The sequence below is a fragment of the Anomaloglossus baeobatrachus genome, chromosome 12 (assembly GCF_048569485.1).
Source record: "Anomaloglossus baeobatrachus isolate aAnoBae1 chromosome 12, aAnoBae1.hap1, whole genome shotgun sequence".
Lineage (NCBI taxonomy): Eukaryota > Metazoa > Chordata > Amphibia > Anura > Aromobatidae > Anomaloglossus > Anomaloglossus baeobatrachus.
The window spans coordinates 49,646,594-49,667,791 of NC_134364.1; the positions used below are offsets into that span (position 1 = coordinate 49,646,594).

At 44.6% G+C, this 21,198-nt stretch overlaps 1 protein-coding gene across 2 annotated transcripts in view; it reads right to left on the bottom strand.

The window, feature by feature from the left end:
* TMEM260 (transmembrane protein 260) overlaps positions 1 to 21,198 on the bottom strand; it is a 142,202-nt gene that overhangs the window by 22,352 nt on the left and 98,652 nt on the right. For both annotated transcript variants that reach the window (XM_075331282.1, XM_075331283.1), the window contains 6 exons: positions 20,044 to 20,221; positions 14,117 to 14,230; positions 8,448 to 8,627; positions 6,064 to 6,104; positions 3,815 to 3,901; positions 1,382 to 1,493 (listed from right to left, as the gene is read on the bottom strand). In XM_075331282.1, the coding sequence (XP_075187397.1) occupies positions 1,382 to 1,493; positions 3,815 to 3,901; positions 6,064 to 6,104; positions 8,448 to 8,627; positions 14,117 to 14,230; positions 20,044 to 20,221 (712 nt within the window). The remainder of the gene's footprint in view (positions 1 to 1,381; positions 1,494 to 3,814; positions 3,902 to 6,063; positions 6,105 to 8,447; positions 8,628 to 14,116; positions 14,231 to 20,043; positions 20,222 to 21,198) is intronic.

A 21,198-nucleotide genomic window follows, 5' to 3' on the forward strand; every position in this document is an offset into this window, starting at 1 on the left:
TCGTAATTGGCTAATGCGGCGGCCGGATGGAACGTCCCTTATAATGTTTTTTGTCCCTGACAAAAAACCGCATCGCACCGGATCCGGCGCGATACAGCGTGATTTACAATGGAGGCCTATGGACACTAGATCCAGCAAAAAACTGATGTGGCCGCCGGATCCATTTTTTTAAACTGAGCATGCTCCAATTTATTGAAAAAAACGGATCCAGAAAAAAAACGGACGAAACTGATGCAAAAACAGATGCGCGGATCCGTTTTTTGATGGATCAGGTATACCGGATCCATCAAAAAAAAGGATCCGGCGCATCCATTTTTGCATATTCTGCGCCGGATCCGTTGCATCAGGCACACACCGGATTGTGCCTGATGCCAAAAAACTGATGTGTTAAAGTAGCCTTACACGGGATTTTGTCTTTTACAACTACGGTACATCCAGCATGTAAGAGAAGACGTTAGGAAAAACTTTCTAACAGTGAGGGCAGTCAGGGAGTGGAACAGGCTACCGCTCTCCATCAATGGAAATCTTCAAGCAGGAACTGGTTAAACATAGCTGGGATGATTTAGGAAAACCTGCACTCGCAGGGGGTTGAACCTCATGGCTCTTGAGGTCCCTTCCAACTCTACCATTCTATGAGAACAAGCTGCACAATCCCAATCTATTCCTACATATTGATATTTCCAGTTCAGAAGCAGGAAGTCTCACACATCTGTCAAAATAGTGAAATAGTGGAGAGCCCAACATAAGTCTCCCTTTCCTAAAGGGCCACAGACATCCCTTTATCACACAGTTTTTAGTTTTGATATTTATACACTGTATAACGATTTTTACTTTGTGACGTTTTCCAGTCGGTGACAGGCACAAGCCCACCATTAAAAGGGAAGGTAATTGAAAAATAGAGCAAAGACACACCTACAAAATTGGAAACAGAAAATTTAAACCTGATGTTCCTGTAGGGTACAGTCACCAGTATTAGTATCTCTATTGTACAAACATAACCTTGCAATTACCAATCTACCCCAGCTAATGAGTTTTAACAAGTTTATAAGCTTCTAGTGTAAGAAATGGAAAACAAACATTGGGGTACAAGAGTCTATATTACGTTACCAAATTTTCGACACCTATATTAACCCCCCATTAATAACACAAAGCGAAGAAACCGCTTTGTCTCGCCATTACTTTTGATGGAAGTGCGAAAGATATATAGTAAGACATAAAACCTCCTATTCTCATGGCATAAATGCAAAAAAAAAAAAAGAGGCCTCAAGGACTTTAGACATGATGACATAGGAACTGTGAGTTTTGGGTTACATTAATGGATATTATACAGATTTGATCATGATTTTATTTCAAATGTCTATATACTAAACAGTGAACTTACCACTCCCAGAAACAACGGTTTAGTAATGTCTAAATTTGCTCTCCAAGAGAAGAATAATGAATATCCAAGAAACATTGTGGTGAAAAGAGAAACAATGGAAGCAGTGGACCCTCTGCAATAAGAAGTAAGAAAGATGTCATGGTAAAACGACATAAATCTATACATAATCTAATCACTTTGAGCAACATAGGCACTAACCACTAATATTTCCTAAGTAATAATTAGTAGATCTTTTTATATAACATATTAGGACATGGGGACACACAGAAGGTCCTCAATCGGGATGTCACTTTATTTGCAGGAGAAGAAAACTGTAGTTTCTTATCTACCTAGAGCTTCTGGAACCAGATCTGCAGCCATCAGCTGACTACCGAGCAAGATTTATTTCATCTATTAATTTCACAAAAACCCTTTAAAAGGAATCTATGTCCATATATCCAGGGTATGCAGTGACATAAGGAGTAAATAAAGCATTTAATTGAAAGTCATTTAGAACCACCATGTGTGTAGCGCCAGCATCCCTGCTGTACGCCGAATCACTCACCATCGCAGCTCTGCTGCTTCCTCTCCCGCGGTCATCCTTGTGCTAGCCTGCGTACTCCTCCTACTGGGGCCTGGGCAAGCCACACAGGCTCCCTGAGAATAAACTTAGGGAGCGTACACCTGCCCTCCTCTTAAAGGGTTGGCATGCTATTTCCCGGAAATGTCTCTTAGCCTATAGTTGAGAGGCACTAAGTTTTTAGAGCACCCTCCCATTAGGGGAGGTGCCTGTGCAACAACCTTAGTTAGTTAGCTTCCAGTCTGCTAGATAGTTGTCAGGTTCCTGTGCTCCTGTCCCGTAACCTATTCCTCAGTCCATCTTCCCATACTTATGATAGGGTGAACTCTTAAGCAGGGTTCACGTGTTGCCTACTGCCTGGCCTAATTGGTGTGGATCAAGTGACTGATAAGGAAATAACATCAGACACACACACAGTCAGATATGAAATCTCTTCTTGATCACAGTAATGGCGCCAAGAGAACAAAAGGAATAGAGAAAAACCATGTGGCATCTTATATAGGCTAGGGGCGTGGATATGTTGGGATGTGCCCATTTAGTGGGACAGTTCATGGGTTAACCAATGGGCAGATCCGTGGTGATGCTCATGGGAGGGTCTATGACATCATCTGGGCGTATCTGTGGAGATGCTGATGGGCAGGTCTATGGTGTCATCTGGGCGGATCTGTGGTGATGCTGATGGGCAGGTCTATGACGTCATCTGGGCGTATCTGTGGAGATGCTGATGGGCAGGTCTATGGTGTCATCTGGGCGGATCTGTGGTGATGCTGATGGGCAGGTACATGGTGTCATCTGGGCGGATCTGTGGTGATGCTGATGGGCAGGTCTATGATGTCATCTGGGCGGATCTGTGGTGATGCTGATGGGCAGGTCTATGGTCTCATCTGGGCGGATCTGTGGTGATGCTGATGGGCAGGTCTATGGTGTCATCTGGGCGGATCTGTGGTGATGCTGATGGGCAGGTCTATGATGTCATCTGGGCGGATCTGTGGTGATGCTTATGGCAAGTCTATCATGTCATCTGGGGACATCTTGGATAGCTCTGATGACAGACGTATGTAAGGCAAATCGACACACTTCCCACAATCCCCTATGTCAAGAGGTTAATCAAGTATTTGATGGAAAGGTCCTCCTCAACACTTATCTGTCCCTCCTGTGGCCACCATACCTGTCCATCCCCACCTTCCTGTCTGCCTCAGCCATCCCACCTGTACCTGCCTGCACCTAAGTCCACTGCCTGTCCTGGGGGTCAGCTGCCACAGGCCTGGTGACTGCCCTAGGAGTGGTACCTGGTGTCTGCCTTGCATCAGGCGCTTAGTTAAGCCCCTCCCACTAAATGATATGCCCAGATTACCCTTTTGGTTGCACTTGCTCGCCACCTCAACACCATCAGTGAACATTCCGACTATGGAAGAAGGTGGAAGAGTTGAAAACTGACTTCTGAGTTCCGAAAAAGTGACAAAGGAGTAGAACTAGAGGAGGAATTTACTGACTTTTTCAGAAGTCCATTGTTGTAAAAAAGTTTTTTTTAAAAAATTATATGTATATTTTGTACAAAAACTCTGCTATTTTACACCAGTTGTATAACTTTTATATAGTTGGTGTAGTTAGCTAGACAAGTAAGGGTTAAGCTAGATTTATCAAATGCGACTTTATAAAAAAAATAAAATCACAATTCTCACTTCAGTAAGTTGGGGGGTATAGAGGTAAAAGTGGAAAACAAGTGTTATGTCTAAAAAGGTGATAAGTTTGATACTGATAAATTTCAAGCAAATAACGTCAAAACAGAGATAAAATGGACTTTACATACTTGGGATAAATTCCCACATTATTACATAAATGGTCATATTAAAAAATGAAATATTGATACTTACCTGTTAGTAAAACACAGTACCAATGATAAGAGTGCTAAGCCCGAAGCCACGGGAGTGATTTCCGTAAACATGTGGATAATTTGAAACCTACACAAAAAAAATCCCCCCAAAACAAATATACAAATAAAAATCTTATATCCAGAATTCTACAGTACATACAACAATGATGGGAATAATACCCCTGATAAAGAAATAACTGTGGTATAGTCAATGTAATTCAGTAAATGTTAGTGTGAGTATTTAGTTTGGAATAATGGAAAAGCTGTGTGACTTCAGGCAATGGGGCTGTCAGGAGGAGGCGGCACTGGGAGGGGAATAGACCTGGAGTGACGGAGGCTTATGGTTATCACACTACGTTTTGCTCAAAACCTGCCGATTGTCATGGCAGCATCAGACATTGTTCACACTACAGATCCTGACACTCCACCCTATGGTTTCTCTGATGTTTCTGAGTTAAAGAGGCAGGCTCGGGTGTCAACCAGTTGTGTGCTCATTCATGGTTAGGCTAGCAAGAGTTAGGGTACCTTCACACTTAGCGATGCAGCAGCGATCCGACCAGCGATCTGACCTGGTCAGGATCGCTGCTGCATCGCTACATGGTCGCTGGTGAGCTGTCAAACAGGCAGATCTCACCAGCGACCAGTTAACAGCCCCCAGCCAGCAGCGACGTGCAAGCGACGCTGCGCTTGCACGGAGCTGCCGTCTGGAAGCTGCGGAGACTGGTAACTAAGGTAAACATCGGGTATGGTTACCCGATGTTTACATTAGTTACCAGCGCACAGCTGTGTGTGCAGGGAGCAGGGAGCCGCGCACACTGAGCGCTGGCTCCTTGCTCTCCTACCATAGCTACAGTACACATCGGGTTAATTAACCCGATATGTAATGCAGCTACATGTTCAGAGAGCAGGGAGCCGCGCACACTGCTTAGCGCTGGCTCCTTGCTCTCCTAGCTGCTGTACACATCGGGTTAATTAACCCGATGTGTACAGCAGCTACATGTGCAGAGAGCCGGAGCCGGCAGCACAGGCAGCGTGAGAGCTGCAGAGGCTCGTAACTAAGGTAAATATCGGGTAACCACCTTGGTTACCCGATGTTTATCTTGGATACAGCTTACCTCAGCTGTCAGATGCCGGCTCCTGCTCGCTTCATTTGTCGCTCTCTCGCTGTCACACACAGCGATCTGTGTGTCACAGCGGGAGAGCGGCTTTGAAGAAAACGAACCAGGGCTGTGTGTAACGAGCAGCGATCTCGCAGCAGGGGCCAGATCGCTGCTCATTGTCACACACAGCGAGATCGCTAATGAGGTCACTGCTGCGTCACAAAAAGCGTGACTCAGCAGCGATCTCGGCAGCGAGCTCGCTGTGTGTGAAGCACCCCTTAACCTCTGCTAGCCTGCTGGTTACCTCTAGGATCACATGTTGTTATAAACCTATCACATTTGCTCCCTGGCTTTTTAAGGTCGTGAAACCTGTCTACCCATGCTGATTATAGTTTATTGCTGTGTTGATCTGTGTACTGTTTTGTCCCAGTCCTGCTGGTGATTGTATTGCTTTGTGCTTGGAGTAGTTGTGCTCTCGTCATCTTATTGTTTCCTCCATGCTCTTATTTTTCTCCTTACCTCTTATTGTCTTAGACCTCTGTATGAGCGTGATGTATGATTGAGTTTTCGTTTGCCCTGTTCGTCTATCTTTGTTGGTTTAATAACTCCTCTTCCGGCCCTCTACTGGGTATGGGGTAAAAGATCAGGGCTGGTCAGGAGCAGGGCAGGTAAGGCGGCTCAGGCATCCTCACCTTCAGTAGTAACTCTGAGATCAGGGATAGCTACAGCCCCCTGGTCTAAGGGGCAGTCTAGGAGTCTCTGTCCTTAACTTTCTCCATAGCCACCTTGACACAGATCTACCATAGCTCTTCAGCTTCATTTGCATAACAATTACAACGTTGATTTCTCAGTAATGGAAGAACCGGACCGGCCATGTAAAGGTGTTGCTGAACTTGTCTTTGAAAGAGCTACGTGTACATATAAAGAGTTTGGAGGGAGAAATCCTGATGACAGATTCCCTTGAAATGTAATTCTTAGCAGAATCTGAAGAAGTGTTTGCTACTGTCTCGAGTACACATAGTATATGTATTATTTGCTTAAGTAAATGCAAATTATTTGACTCTATAAAGACTCCCTAATACAGCTGGTGGTATCCACAAGGAGGGAAGGTAACCCCGAGACCCAAGATTAAATATAGTCATGATCTTACATGAAAGTGTCTCCCATACTGGATCCTGCTTCTGATTTTGCCTAGGAATACAAAAATCTGTTAGGTTTGGAAGTTTATCATTAAGAATTTGTTTATAATAAAAAAGATATTTTAGCAATCCAGAAAATACTTTACTAGTGAAATGAAAACAAACAAAAAAAAATTCCACAGAATATGCCACAAATGTACACAGAGTTTATAAAAAAATTAGTTTGGATTCGGAGATTGGTGCATTACGTATGCAAATCACTCGATCATCGCTGTGCTCGGGTACGCTCAGTGCTCAGCCCAGTAAGAGCCGCTCCCAGTGTTTGAACAGCTTGCAGTGGGGCCGTAACAGTGTGACCGGATGTAGTGTGCACCATAACAAAAGAAAAGGAAAATCCCGGCCCATTCACCCCGGAAGTGACCTGTTTATGGCGGGCTACATGTAGGCGGAGACCCGACCTGCCCAATTAGTGACCTCTATTGGGGTTCAGATCAAGTCCAGGTCCAAAACTGAACTTTATCTAAAGTCCCGCTAAACCAAACTTCCACGGGTCAGACTGGGCAGATGACCGAGTGTAGCCGAGCACAGGGATGCTGGAAAGAGTGATATCATAGGTAAAGCACCCAAACTCCAAAACCAAACCCTGATTTTTATTAAAAGTCTGTGTTTGGTGCAAACACCGAACTTTGGGTTCGCTCATCTCTAAACACCACTATTGTGGACTTCTTCCTTGCTTGGGGATCCCTAGTACTTATTGACATACCCAGCTCCGCAATATTACAGGGCTAACCTGCTGTACTTCTAGTCAATTTTACATTAGACTCTGTAACAAACCAAGCTCTGTTACATTGCTTGGCAACTCTACTATACCTTGGCTAGCTCTGCCTTGGACTCTGTGGCAAACCGAGCTCTGTAATATTGCTTGGTAACCCAGCCTTACTGCTGAACCAGATCTACTTTGGACTATGTTGCAAACTGAGCTCTGCTACATCACGGAGTTAATTCTGATATACCACAGGAACAGTTTTACCGCTGAACCTCCTGTGTTACTCAGCTCTGATTCTCCGGCGCCGCGTTGCCAAGTCGAATGTGTAACTTCAACTTCGCTATTCTAGTTGCTGTGCCTTCAACTCAGCTTCTATATTTCCAGTTCTGCTCCTCCAAATGCCATTCTGTAGGAGCTGAAGGAGGAGATGGGACAACACAGCACTACCGTCTGAAAATAATCCAACTCAAGTAGTAAAATGGTGATTATTCATCAACGCGTTTCGATGAACACTTTCACCTTCTTCAGGACAAAAGCCTGCCCTGAAGAAGGCAAAATAATACTATGGTTGGATTATTTCCACACGGCAGCGCGGCATTGTCCCATCTCCTCCTTCAACTTCTGCATCCACTCCAGGGGTGTTGTAGCAGCAGTATCTATGCTTGGATAGCAGTTATGGCTTACACAACTACCTCAGGTGAGCCTCTCATCTCCCTCCAAGATCTACCATTACCCCAAATAAGACCCTATTGTCAGTCCTATTGTCTTTCAGTCCTTTTTCCAAATGCCATTCTTTGGCATCAACTTTCATTGTTCAATCTGGATTACTCTGCTGCACCAACACCATCTGTCCGTGCTGCCTAAGGACTGCTAATATGGATCAAAGACTTTGAGGAACCACCTTTCCAGGTGAGACATAACAGGCATTTGTTGGGAGAGATTCGACTGTATAATTTTGTAATAATTTGCCAAAAGGGAAAAATTCGTGATTCTCTATTTATTGTTTTATTTTTCGCTCTATCTTCATTACCATTGGAGAGAAGTGTAAATTATGAAGCATGCAACCAATGAGATACGAGACTAGTAGATAGTCCTAGGTTCATATCCCACTAAGGACACCATCTGCAAGGAGTTTGTATGTTCTCCCCGTGTTTGCGTGGCTTTCCGCCGGGTTCTCCGGTATCCTCACACACAAAAACATACTGATAGGGAACTTAGATTGTGAGCCCCAATGGGGACAGTGTTGCTATTGTATATAAAGCGCTGTGGAATTAACAGCGCTATAAAAATGAATCAATATTACTATTATTGTTATATTCATGTATCTCATTGGCTCAAGCAGTCTGCTGGAATTGCATCCAATATTTTTATTCTAAGCCCTTATGATTACTTTTTGGTTGGCCATCAAAGCAATAAAAGAAAATAAAGAATAAAGAGAGGCACTTCTGAATCTGTCCCTTAAACAACATTAATCAGAGGTACGGATTTAATTCCAGCCACTGTATTCAGCTAAATAACAGATTAAACACTTGAAAAAAAAAAGGGAACGAAAGGAATTTCTGGTTCTATTGCGTTGAAAGTTCTACGGAACTTCAAAGGAAGAGGAAATAAGAAGGACATTTTTTTTACCAGACTGAATGTCCCATACTCCTCTCGAAGTAAATGAGTCAGGAGTCCTTGAATGGTCGTCTGGTCTCCCCAGGTCCACCGTGCTCGATTGAAGAACGAGGAAATAATTAGGTAAGAATAAGGTAAGAGCCCCGCGAAGAAGTAGAGCCCCAACTTCAGCAAACAACTCAAGGACAACTCCTGCACAGAAAACATTGAGCGTTACCACCAACCAACTTTTTTTTTTTTTTTTTACAAGAGGCTGGAAAACATCAAATAATATTTTACACATAGATGATTTCCCAATTTGTAACAAGTCTCTGGGAATGCTGTCAAATCTCCTGACTTTAGGGATTATTTAGAAATTGCTTCGAACTGATCTCTTTTGCATGGCAAAGTGAGAATGTAAGTGAAGCCAATATTATTAGCCTGGACTCCTGAGTATCATAACCTGCATTGCCTTGCGCTGAAATCATTTTTCCTGATATCCAAAAAGGTAGGAACTGCAAGGCTGAGATAACCCACTCGAAAATTATAAGAAGGCGGCTGATAAGTGCGGATTCTACAGAATATTCTGCACTCATCAACAAAATTGGGACACCATTAGGAACGGGTATCCATCAACAGGCTTACGTAGAGCTGCGGTAACAACAGCAAGATCATTTACAAATTAAGGAATCATCCGGAGTATTTTATTTTGAAGACATGGTTTGGAGAAGAAATATCAACTTCATAAAGAAAAATGGTATTTGAAAAGAAAAATTAAAGTCCAAAAAGAGCCGAAGAGTAACCATGATCAAAGTTCCTCCATTCTGGATGGAGAAAGTGAAAATAAGCCACCAAACACCATTGGGAGAGAAGGGTTCAATAAGTGACAAAAGGACAAGTGGAATAAGTAAAGTCAAAAGTGATAAGAAAGCGAAAAAGAAGAGCAGTGGAAGAACATGTTGTCACTAGGCGTTTTGCACAAAACTCACTGATTGTCATGGCGGCATCAGACGCTGTTCACATTACAGATCCTTACACTTCACCCCGTTGTTTCTCTGGTGCTTCTGAGCTACACAGTTAGGTTCGGGCGTTGACCAGCTGTGGGCTCATTCATGATCAGGCTAACTAGAGTTAACCTCTGCTGACCTGCTTGCTACTTCTGGGATCATCATGTTGTTGGAAGCTTATTACATTGGCTCCCTCCCTATTTAGGATGGTGGAATCTGTCCTCTCATGCCGACTATAGTTTATTGGTGTGTTGGTGTGTGTGCTGTTGTGTCCCAGTCCTGCTGCTGATTATATTGCTTTGTACTTGGAGTTGTTGTGGAGTTCTCAATTGTCTCGTTGTTTCCTCCCTGGTCTTATTTTCTCCTTATCTCTTTTAGTCTTATACCTCTGTACCTGTGTGCCGAGAGATAGAGTTTTGGTTTCCCCGTTTGTCCATTTCTGTTGGTTTTAACACTCCTGCCGCGGCTCTCCCCAGGGGAATAAGATAAGGCAAGGAAGGTGGCTCAGACATGTTCACCTCCACAGGTAACTTTGAGATCAGGGATAGCTAGGGACCCCTAGTCTCAGGGCCAGTCTTGGAGTTCCTGTCCCATGCTTTTTTCCGGATCATTTTGGTACATGCAAGAGACCAAGACCAGAGGATAGGCGTCATAAAGACAGGGTAATGCTGCGCCGTCGTGATAAAAGACAATCCAGGATAATAGATGGCGATTTATTTCTCTAAGCATTTCTGAGAAGACTTTCTCCTTCCTGTCATGTGTATACAGGCTCAGGATCAGAGTTCTCTACTACCACGTAGACCATGCACATTTAAACAGTGTTGTTTCCTTTGGGCACTCTTCTCTGGTGTTACAGCAGACTTACTCAGCTGCCGGCAGTTGCTCATTTCCGGGCTATATATAATCCCTCTGCTTCCGAGAGAGGTTGCTGGATATTCAACTCAGTTGGAACCTAGCCCAGGAGTAGTGAGGATGTGTCAGTTGCTTTCTGCTGTTATTCTAGTCTGTTGCTCTTGGCTTTGTTTGAAGTAAGTCGTTCCTATTACCCCCTTTTCTTTGTACCCTTACCCGTGAACCTTTGGTTTCCCTGGTACAGGTTTTGGAGTGTGTGAGGTTTTGTTTACCCCCGTCTGTTGATCTGTGTTTGTGGATTTTTTGGGATCTCTGTCCCCACCAGTCCCCTGGGTGGTGGGGACTTAGTCATCAGGGCTAGGATAGGAGACAGGGCCACGTTGGAGGCTCGACTCTGACCATCTTCAGGTCTACCGTCAGGATAAGGGACAGCACAGGGTCCCCAGTTTTAGGGTCAGCTTAACGGTCCCTGTGCCATTCTTGTCTCCCATTTACACTTCCTCCGGAAATATCACAGTCTTCTCCGAAAACGAGTAGGGTTTATGATTTTCCTGAAGGAGAAAGCCTTCTCCGAAACACGTAGAGGAATAAATCATCTATTAGGCTACTTTCACACATCCGGTTTTTGCTCTGCGGCACAATCCGGCGCTCTGCAGAAAAAACGCAACAGTTTTTTTGCCGCCGGTTGCGTTTTTCCGCATAGACTTTCATTAGCGCCGGATTGTGCCGCATGGCCTTGCGTTCCGTCCGGTTTTTGCCAGATACGGCATATTTAGCCCATGCGGCGGCCGGATGGAACGTTGCCTGGCACGTTTTTTCGTCCCGTGAAAAAAACCGCATCGCGCCGCATCGTGCCGATGCGGCGCGATTTCCAATGCATGCCTATGGACGCCGGATGTGGCGTCCTGCGGCAAAAAACGCATCTGGCCGCCGGATGCGTTTTTTTGCACTGCACATGCTCAGTAGCCAGCCGCATCCGTGAAAAACTGGACGGGCCGCATGGAAAAACGTATGCAATGGATCCGTTTTTTTCGCCGCATCCGTTGCATAGGTTTTTGAGCCGGATTGAGCCGCACTGCTCAAACCGGATGTGTGAAAGCAGCCTTATCCTGCATTGTCTTTTATCATGACGGCGCGGCATTACCCGTTCTGCACAACGCCTATCCTCTGCTTCTACAAGGGGCTGCAGCAGCTGTGTAACTTATGAGATAACAGTTAGTTATGACTCTCACAACCCTACAAGATGAGCCTCTCAAGTGTCTTCACCCCTTTTAACCTCAGAATAAGACCGTATTTTGTGACCAGACTTCACCAGAGTTTAATAAATTTATAAAGAAAATAAAGGTCATGCAAAAGAAGTTAAGTAGTTCTTTTTATATAGATATATATATATATATATATATATATATATTTAAACAATAATGTAAGTACTAAAAGTATAGCTAGTGGGCTCCTATGAAAAAGGGATCAGGACCAGCTACAAATGGAGACGTGACCACACATGCATAGTTATTCTCCACTGAACTGAACAAAAGTTTATAGTCATCTAAGTGAGAGATGGTTGGCACTGACTAATTCAGGACATGTGCAACCTTTACAAATATGTGTTATCTAGGCATATAAATGTCACTGTGGACCCCCCTCTATGAGGGCAAAATGGAGATCCTTGTCTTTCCTCAGTAAAGCTAATGGTATGCAAGAGGTGCTGGGAGCCATATTCTCAGTAATTGGCTCATCACTACTGTTGCTGCAAACAGGCCCAGAACACATTGGACTTTCTACTGCTTTTCTCATGCCTCTTAGGCTACCGTCACACTTTAGCGACGCAGCAGCGATCCCACCAGCGATCTGACCTGGTCGGGATCGCTGCTGCGTCGCTACATGGTCGCTGGTGAGCTGTCAAACAGGCAGATCTCACCAGCGACCAGTGACCAGCCCCCAGCCAGCAGCGACGTGCAAGCGATGCTGCGCTTGCACGGAGCCGGCGTCTGGAAGCTGCGGACACTGGTAACTAAGGTAAACATCGGGTATGGTTACCTGATGTTTACCTTAGTTACCAGCGCACACCACTTAGCTTAGCGTGTGCAGGGAGCAGGAGCCGGCACTGGCAGCGCGAGAGCTGCGGAGGCTGGTAACGAAAGTAAATATCGGGTAACCACCTTGGTTACCCGATGTTTACCTTGGTTACAGTTTACCGCAGCTGCCAGATGCCGGCTCCTGCTCTCTGCACATTCAAGATCGTTGCGCTCTCGCTGTCACACACAGCGATGTGTGCTTATTAGCGGGAGAGCAACAATAAAAAAACGAACCAGCACTGTGTGTAACGAGCAGCGATCTCACAGCAGGGGCCAGATCGCTGCTCAGTGTCACACACAGCGAGATCGCTAATGACGTCACAAAAAACGTGACTCAGCAGCGATCTCAGTAGCGATCTCGCTGTGTGTGAAGTACCCCTTACACTGCAGGGAGAGACTTCCTGTATGAATCAGTGTAGAGGTTGCTGTGATCACAGGACTTTATTTACTCGTAAGCTCACTCTACCGACACACAGAGAGCTTATAATTCCCCGTTTAGGTAAAATAATCGCGTTATTTCAGCTATATCTCTATCAATCTCTGCAGCTAACCACCAGGAAATAAGGAAAGGCCCTTTCTCTTCCCATACACAAGTTAATAGAGTGTATAGCCAGCAAGTGAGTGAATCTATATTGGTATGTAAGAAGTGTTAGAAGCCAGATGCTCAGTAATTGGTTTATCACTACTGTGGCTGTAAACAGGCCCAGAAAACATTGGACTTTCCACTGCTTTCCTCATGCCACTTACACTGCAGAGAGAGACTTCCTGCGTGAATCAGTGTAGAGGTTGCTGTGATCACAGGTCCAGAAAACATTGGACTTTCCACTGCTTTCCTCATGCCACTTACACTGCAGAGAGAGACTTCCTGCGTGAATCAGTGTAGAGGTTGCTGTGATCACAGGTCCAGAAAACATTGGACTTTCCACTGCTTTCCTCATGCCACTTACACTGCAGAGAGAGACTTACTGCGTGAATCAGTGTAGAGGTTGCTGTGATCACAGGTCCAGAAAACATTGGACTTTCCACTGCTTTCCTCATGCCACTTACACTGCAGAGAGAGACTTCCTGCGTGAATCAGTGTAGAGGTTGCTGTGATCACAGGTCCAGAAAACATTGGACTTTCCACTGCTTTCCTCATGCCACTTACACTGCAGAGAGAGACTTCCTGCGTGAATCAGTGTAGAGGCTGCTGTGATCACAGGTCCAGAAAACATTGGACTTTCCACTGCTTTCCTCATGCCTCTTACACTGCAGAGAGAGACTTCCTGCATGAATCAATGTAGAGGTTGCTGTGATCACAGGCCCATAAGACATTGGACTTTCCACTGCTTTCCTCATGCCACTTACACTGCAGTGAGAGACTTCCTGCATGAATCTGTTTAGAGGCTGCTATGATCACAGGACTTTATAAGCTCACTCTACCGACAGCTTATAATTCCCCGTTTATGTAAAATATTGAAGTTATTTTAGCTATATCTCTATCAATCTCTGCAGCGAACCACCAGGAAATAAGGAAGGTCTCCTTCTCTCTCAATAGACAAATTAATGAAGCGTACAGCCGGCAAGTGAATGAATCTATATAACGGCATAGACCATTACATTTCCAGTTCTAGATTAGGAACTTGAATCAACACATAGTAAAAATGTTTCATGTAGATCACTGGTGGTACACTTCATTTATTTTTTCTTTTATTGCCCCCCAATTTTTTTTCTTCATAAGGATAACCTCCCAGAGAATGCAAACATATCAATAATTACACATACAAACCTTGTGCACGAATCGATGTCCTAGAACCCAAGTAATGATGCAAATTACGTACAGTACGACAGTGTGCTGGTTACACAAACTGAGGCCACAACAAAATGCACCATAGACCGAAACCTAAGAATAAAAATGGAAAAACAGTCATTTATTTTAAAATGAGGTAGAAAAGGTCTACAAACTCCCCAACAGATTGACAAAGAAGTTTGGAACTGTATACCATGGAGACCCTTGTTTGGATCACTTGGCAGAAAAACGATGGTAAAGAAAGGAGCCAACTACACAGCTTGTGGTTCAGAGGGAAGCAATGGAGGACAAACAATCAACCTTCTACCTAATAAATCTTGACTGATTTCAACAGGAAATTTGAAGATTGATGGTCTTGCCCAATATTGGTTCTCTTCATCCAACTGGCTGCCGATCTGGTGCCTTTGTCTATTCACCACTCTTCACTAGCCAAGTGATGGATGCTTAGCACAACCTTTCTAGACGTGCTTCACTCTTTCACTAACATATCATTTCCTTACATTGATTTTTGTTTGGGACAGACTGGGTTCATGCAGGTGTTAAGGCCCTGTTACACGCAACGACATCGCTAACGAGATATCGCTGTGGTCACGGAATTCGTGACGCATATACGGCCTCGTTAGCGACGTCGTTGCGTGTGACACTTACGAGCAACCGCTAATGATCCCAAATACTCAGAAAATCGTTGATTGTTGACAAGTTGTTCATTTTCCAAATATCGTTGCTCATTTTGGACACAGGTTGTTCGTCGTTCCTGAGGCAGCACACATCGCTATGTGTGACACCCCGGGAACAACAGTGTTCCTGCGTCCTCCAGCAACGAGGTGGGAGTGACGTTCATGTGGCTGGTCTCCGCCCCTCAGCTTTTATTGGTGGCCCACTGTGTGACGTCGCTGTGACGCTGCACGAATCTCCCCCTTAAAAATGAGGCTGTTCGCCGGCCACAGCGACGCCGCTAGGAAGGTAAGTATGTGTGACGTGTACCTGCGATATTGTTCGCCACGGGCAGCGATTTGCCCATGATGCACGAACGACGGGGGCGGGTGCTATCGCTAGCAATGTCGCTGCGTGTAAAGCGGCCTTTAATGTAGTAATGGGCAAAACCGTACGTTTTGATGCGGCTTTTGCAGTTTGGTTATTACAGGTTTAACATAAAAAATGTTTCCCCTGTAAAACCAGAAGCCAGTAACTGCACCATTAAATTAATGGCAATCCATGGTAAATAATGCACAAATGGGGTATTTGTCCATGTGGCCAACTACTGCTCATGTGAACCCCGCCTTAGACGTTGAATCCTGTTCATTTACATATATACACATTTTAGGATAAAGCTTTTAGGGTCAGATTTCATTATATATTTGTAGTTTATTTGAAGTGTATTTCCACTGAAAATGAAAAAGACTGGAATATTGATGCTCAAACAAACAGTAGGGAGACTTTAGTTAGTGCACCCCAGGAAATGTATCCAAATAGCTCCAAACAACTAGTCTGCAAACGGAGATTTGGTGGGGTGGTTAAAACAACATGGAAAAACCCTCTGTTCTATGCTGATGAGGTCTGATAGACCTGTTCCTCAAAATGCATGTCTCTAAAGGCTGCTTTACACCAGACAATCTATCGTGCGATAGATCGTCTGGGTCACGGTTTTTGTGACGCACATCCGGCATCGCTGGCGATGCCGGCCTGTGTGACACCTCCTAGCGACGCAGTATCGCTCACAAATCGTGAGTCGTGCACTGGTCGCTAGGTTCCATAATATCGTTTAATTTAGTTGTTCATCGTTTCCGTGGTATCACACGCCGCTCCGTGTGACACCGTGGGAACGATGAACAGCAGCTCACCTGCGTCACGCGGCCGCCGCCGGCTATGTGAAGGAAGGAGGTGGGCGGGATGTTTACGTCCCGCTCATCTCCGCCCCTCCGCTTCCATTGGCCGGCGGCCGTGTGACATCGCTGTGACGCCGAACATCCCTCCCACTCCAGGAAGTGGACGTTCGCCGCCCACAGCGTGGTTGCACGAGAGGTAAGTACGTGTGACGGGGGGTTACCGACTTTGTGCGACACGGGCAGCGATTTGCTCGTGACGCAAAAAGGATGGGGGCGGGTACGATCAATTGTAAAATTGCACAAACGGTTGTACCGTGTAAAGCAGCCTTAAAGTGGTTTTAAAAAGGCTTTCTATAAAAAAAAGTGGTAATGCATCTTCTTGTGGAGAGTGATAAGCCAGTGTAAGGAGACCTATATGCCATGCCTCTGGAAATTTAAATATGCAAATTGTTTCTTCAGAGAGGAAAAGGATTAGTGTCACTTATTAGGAGTACCAATCCTATCAGTCAATATTGACCTTTTAACAAGCCTTGACTTAAGGTGGCTTTACACACTGCAACATCGCAAACGACATCGCTGTAACGTCACCGGTTTTGTGACGTAATAGCGACCTCCCCAGCGACATTGCAGTGTGTGAAACACATCAGCGACCTGGCCCCCGCTGTGAAGTTGTGATCGCTACAAATCGTTCAGGACCATTCTTTGGTCCTTTGTTTCCCGCTGGGCAGCATGATCGCTAGAAAGTCTCAGTGTGTAAAGGGGCCTTTACAGCGACTTCGTTAGCGACTTCCCTTTCAAAAAGCTGCTTTACAACGTCCCCAATGACTAGCTAGGTCGTTCTGCAGGTCCGGATCGCTGTTGCGTCGTTGGCCAGGTTTGCCTGTTTGACAGCTCACCAGAGACTTTGTAGCGATCCCGGCCAGGTTGGGATCGCTGGTGGGATCGCTAGAAAGTTTCAGTGTGTAAAGGGGCCTTAATGATTAGAGATGAGCAAACCCAAACAATAGAGTGATCGGACTTTACAAAAAAAAAAAATCAGTGATTGTGTTCAGAGTTCGAGTGCTTTAAGTATGCAAACCATTCAAGCATCCCTGTACTCGGGTATTCTCTGTGCTTGGCCCAGTGCGAGCCACTTGCAGTGTTTAATATGCTCGCACTGGGGGTAACAGCAGAGTGATCAGATGTAGTGTGCACCAAACAAAAAAAATTGAAAAAAAAACACACCTTTCCTCCTCTGGAAGTGATCTGTTTATGACTGGCTGTATGTGGGCGAAGACCTGAACTGCCCAATTAGTGACTTCCATTGGGGTTCAGGTCAAGTCCGGGTCCCGAACCGAACTTTATCTAAAGTCCGGATGAACCGGCCGAGCCAAACTTCAATGGGTCTGCTCATCTCTACTTATGATAAAAGCCAAAGCAGACACTCTATTTAAAAACATGTTTCAGGGTGCTTGCCCCTCATCAGTGCAAAATCTGCAATTTAAAGCAGACAGTACACTGTGTGCAGAATTATTAGGCAAGTTTTATTTTGAGGATATTTTTATTGATCAACAACTATGTTCTCAATCAGCCCAAAAGACTCATAAATATCAAAGCTTAATATTTTTGGAAGTTGGAGTGTTTGTTTTTTTTTAGATTTGGCTATCTTAGGAGGATATCTGTTTTTGTAGGTAACTATTACTGTGCAGAATTATTAGGCAACTTAATAAAAACCAAATATATCCCCATCTCACTTGTTTATTTTCACCAGGTAAACCAATATAACTGCACAAAATTTAGAAATAAACATTTCTAACATGCAAAAACAAACCCCCAAAAAATTAGTGACCAATACAGCCCCCTTTCTTTATGATGACACTCAACAGCCGACCATCCATAGATTCTGTCATTGCTTGATCTGTTTACGATCAACATTGCGTGCAGCAGCCACCACAGCCTCCAGACACTGTTCCAAGAGGTGTACTGTTTTCCCTACCTGTAGATCTTACATTTTATGAGGGACCACAGGTTCTCTATGGGGTTAAGATCAGGTGAACAAGGGGGCCATGTCATTATTTTTTCATCTTTTAGACCGTTACTGGCCAGCCACGCCGTGGAGTAGTTGGATGCATGTGATGGAGCATTGTCCTGCATGAAAATCATGTTTTTCTTGAACGATACCGACTTCTTCCTGTACCACTGCTTGAAGAAGTTGTCTTCCAGAAACTGGCAGTAGGTATGGGAGTTGAACTTCACTCCATCCTCAACCCAAAAAGGTCCCACAAGTTCATCTTTGATGATACCAGCCCATACCAGTCCCCACCTCCACCTTGCTGGCGTCTGAGTCGGAGTGGAGCTCTCTGCCCTTTACTGATCCAGCCTCTGACCCATCTGTCTGGCCCATCAAGAGTCACTGTCATTTCACCAGTCCATAAAACCTTTGAAAAATCAGTCTTAAGATATTTCTTGGCCCAGTCTTGACGTTTTATCTTATGTTTCTTGTTCAGAGGTGGTCGTTTTTCAGCCTTCCTTACCTTGGCCATGTCCCTGAGTATGGCACACCTTGTGCTTTTTGATACTCCAGTAACGTTGCAGCTCTGAAATATGGCCAAACTGGTGACAAATGCCATCTTGGCAGCTTCACACTTGATTTTCCTCAGTTCATTGGGCAATTATTTTGCGCCTTTTTTGCCCAACCTGTTTCTTGCGACCCTGTTGGCTATTTGCCATGAAACGCTTGATTGTTCGGTGATCACGCTTCAAAAGTTTGGCAATTTCAAGACTGCCACATCCCTCTGCAAGACATCTCACAATTTTGGACTTTTCAGAGCCCGTCAAATCTCTCTTCTGACCCATTTTGCCAAAGGAAAGGAAGTTGCCTAATAATTAAGCACACCTTCTATAGGGTGTTGATGTCATTACACCACACCCCTCCTCATAACAGAGATGCACATCACCTGCTTTACTTCATTGGTAGTTGGCTCTCAAGCCTATACAGCTTGGAGTAGGACAACATGTATAAAAAGTATCATGTGATCAAAATACTCATTTGCCTAGTAATTCTGCACACAGTGTATTTGAAGACACGTGTTTCAGTGTGCTTGCCCCTCATCAGTGCAAAATCTGCAATTTAAAGCAGACACTATTTGAAGACACATGTTTCGGGGCACTCACCCCTCATCAGTGCAAAGTCTGTAACTTAAAGCAGACACTATTTGAAGACACGTGTTTCAGGGTGCTTGCCCCTCATCAGTACAAAATCTGCAATTTAAAGCAGACACTCTATATGAAGACACGTGCTTCGGGGCACTGGCCCCTCATCAGTGCGAAATCTGCAATTTAAGGACGGAGTCACACTTGTGAGTGATTCGGCGAGTCTCACATCTGCATCAAACGGTATGGCCGTACACTCTCTGGACAGGAGCGTTTCAGCTGTATAAAAATACATGCAGCATACCCGCTTTCGTCAGGAGAGAAGCTAGCCACGCCGGGTGATGTGAACCGATAATCATGGGAGTCACATGTTCGTGCGAGTGCACACCATAAAGCAGACACTCTATTTGAAGTCACGTGTTTCAGGGCGCCTGCCCCTCATCAGTGCAAAATCATCAATTTACATATTTAACAAGAGCTCCTGACATTTATATATATATATAATTACCAATAAATACAATTTGTTAAAGGAGTCACTGCAGCTAAAACCCCCAAGTCATAAAAGTTGTAATCGCCAACTACGCCAATTCAAATGACTTAGTAGAAGTTCTCCAACAGAGAGGTACCAAGTGAGGGCATTGGGGGAAGTTGATATGTAATTTGTGTACAGTCCAGATGTATAATTTTGTAGGAAAGATAGATGACCACCAATATGGCCCTCAAGTGAAACCCTACATTGGTTTTCACAAAGCTTTCCCAGACGCTCTGCCTCCTTACGCTGATCCTTTTTTTATTATAAGGGAACGTGCACTGGATGTGACATTGGTAAAACTCTGGAATTCAATTAACATCACACAAATAGATGAATAAATCGGTTTTTGTTATTGAGACGGAAAGGTTATATTTCGCTTGGCATTGCTCGGTGCGTCCGACTAGACAAAAAATTACCTTTGATCTCTCGCTGTCGGTTTTTGCCTTGTGAAACTCGACCGTAAGAGCCATCAGCATCACCACAAACAGATTGTTCAGGCTAAAAACCTCTGCTGCAATGGACCACTGCCATGTTAGACGTGAGAATGAATATAACCCTGCAGCAAGGATTCCTGCCGTATGGGAGCCAGAAAGCCTGCAAACATAGATAACAGGAAATCTCCTTTTGCCACAAAATAGAACTGTTTGTTATGCATTTTATATTATAGCTACAATCGGCTCTTGCTACCGAGAGCTATCGCTTCGCTGTGTAATATTTCCACAATTCATGACGATATTAATTAGAAGAAGAAGAAAAAAAAAAGTACACAATAACGGGAAGTGAGAGCAACTGTTTCATGTCCTGGTGCACATGGCATGGCTCCTTAAGGTAGAATTGGAAGTTCTAAGCTTTCAAGACTGAAAACAGCGGCCGCGGCGAGTTACAAGCCTGTAATGTTAAAATAAATAGGAGGAGAACAATGGATCCTAGTGTACGGGGAACAGGCAGATTCAATGTCACAAGGAAGAAAGAGAGATCAGTGAATGACTGCCTTTGTCCCACATCTGTCCCGCGTTCTCAGATAGTATATTACACAATAGGGGTACGCAGCCTGCGGCTTTCGAAGTCCTTGTAGAACTACCACTGCCAGGTTGCTCACTGCCTCGGTACTTCTTTCATAATCAATTGACTATAAAAGAAACCTATTTATGTACAATGAAAACCTACGGAGTGAAATGCCACTTACTTTATAGTTTGGAAAGGCTTTTTACTCTCCGGATACCACTTACTAGTCCTAACCTTACCACCGGTTTACACAATGGAAAGTCATGCATCTCATGTGACGTTAAGTCTCCGAACGAAAACCGTCTTGTCGGGTTTTAAGCTGCGAAATGCGTTGAAGCTCGTTTATGCCAATTCTTTCTTTTCTACGCTCTTTATTAGCCTAGTGGGATGTTGTATCCCCAAAAGATGTCTTCCTTCTTGCATCATTCAGGCCCGTTTTACATGGCGACTTGGTAGAAACTGAAGGCAGGGCCAACGTCAACACCCAGGGAAACTGCACAGATAACAGGGTCCACTGCAGACTAGGGGTCTGCTGCTGCTAGATCAAGGCCCCAGTGCCATGGCAC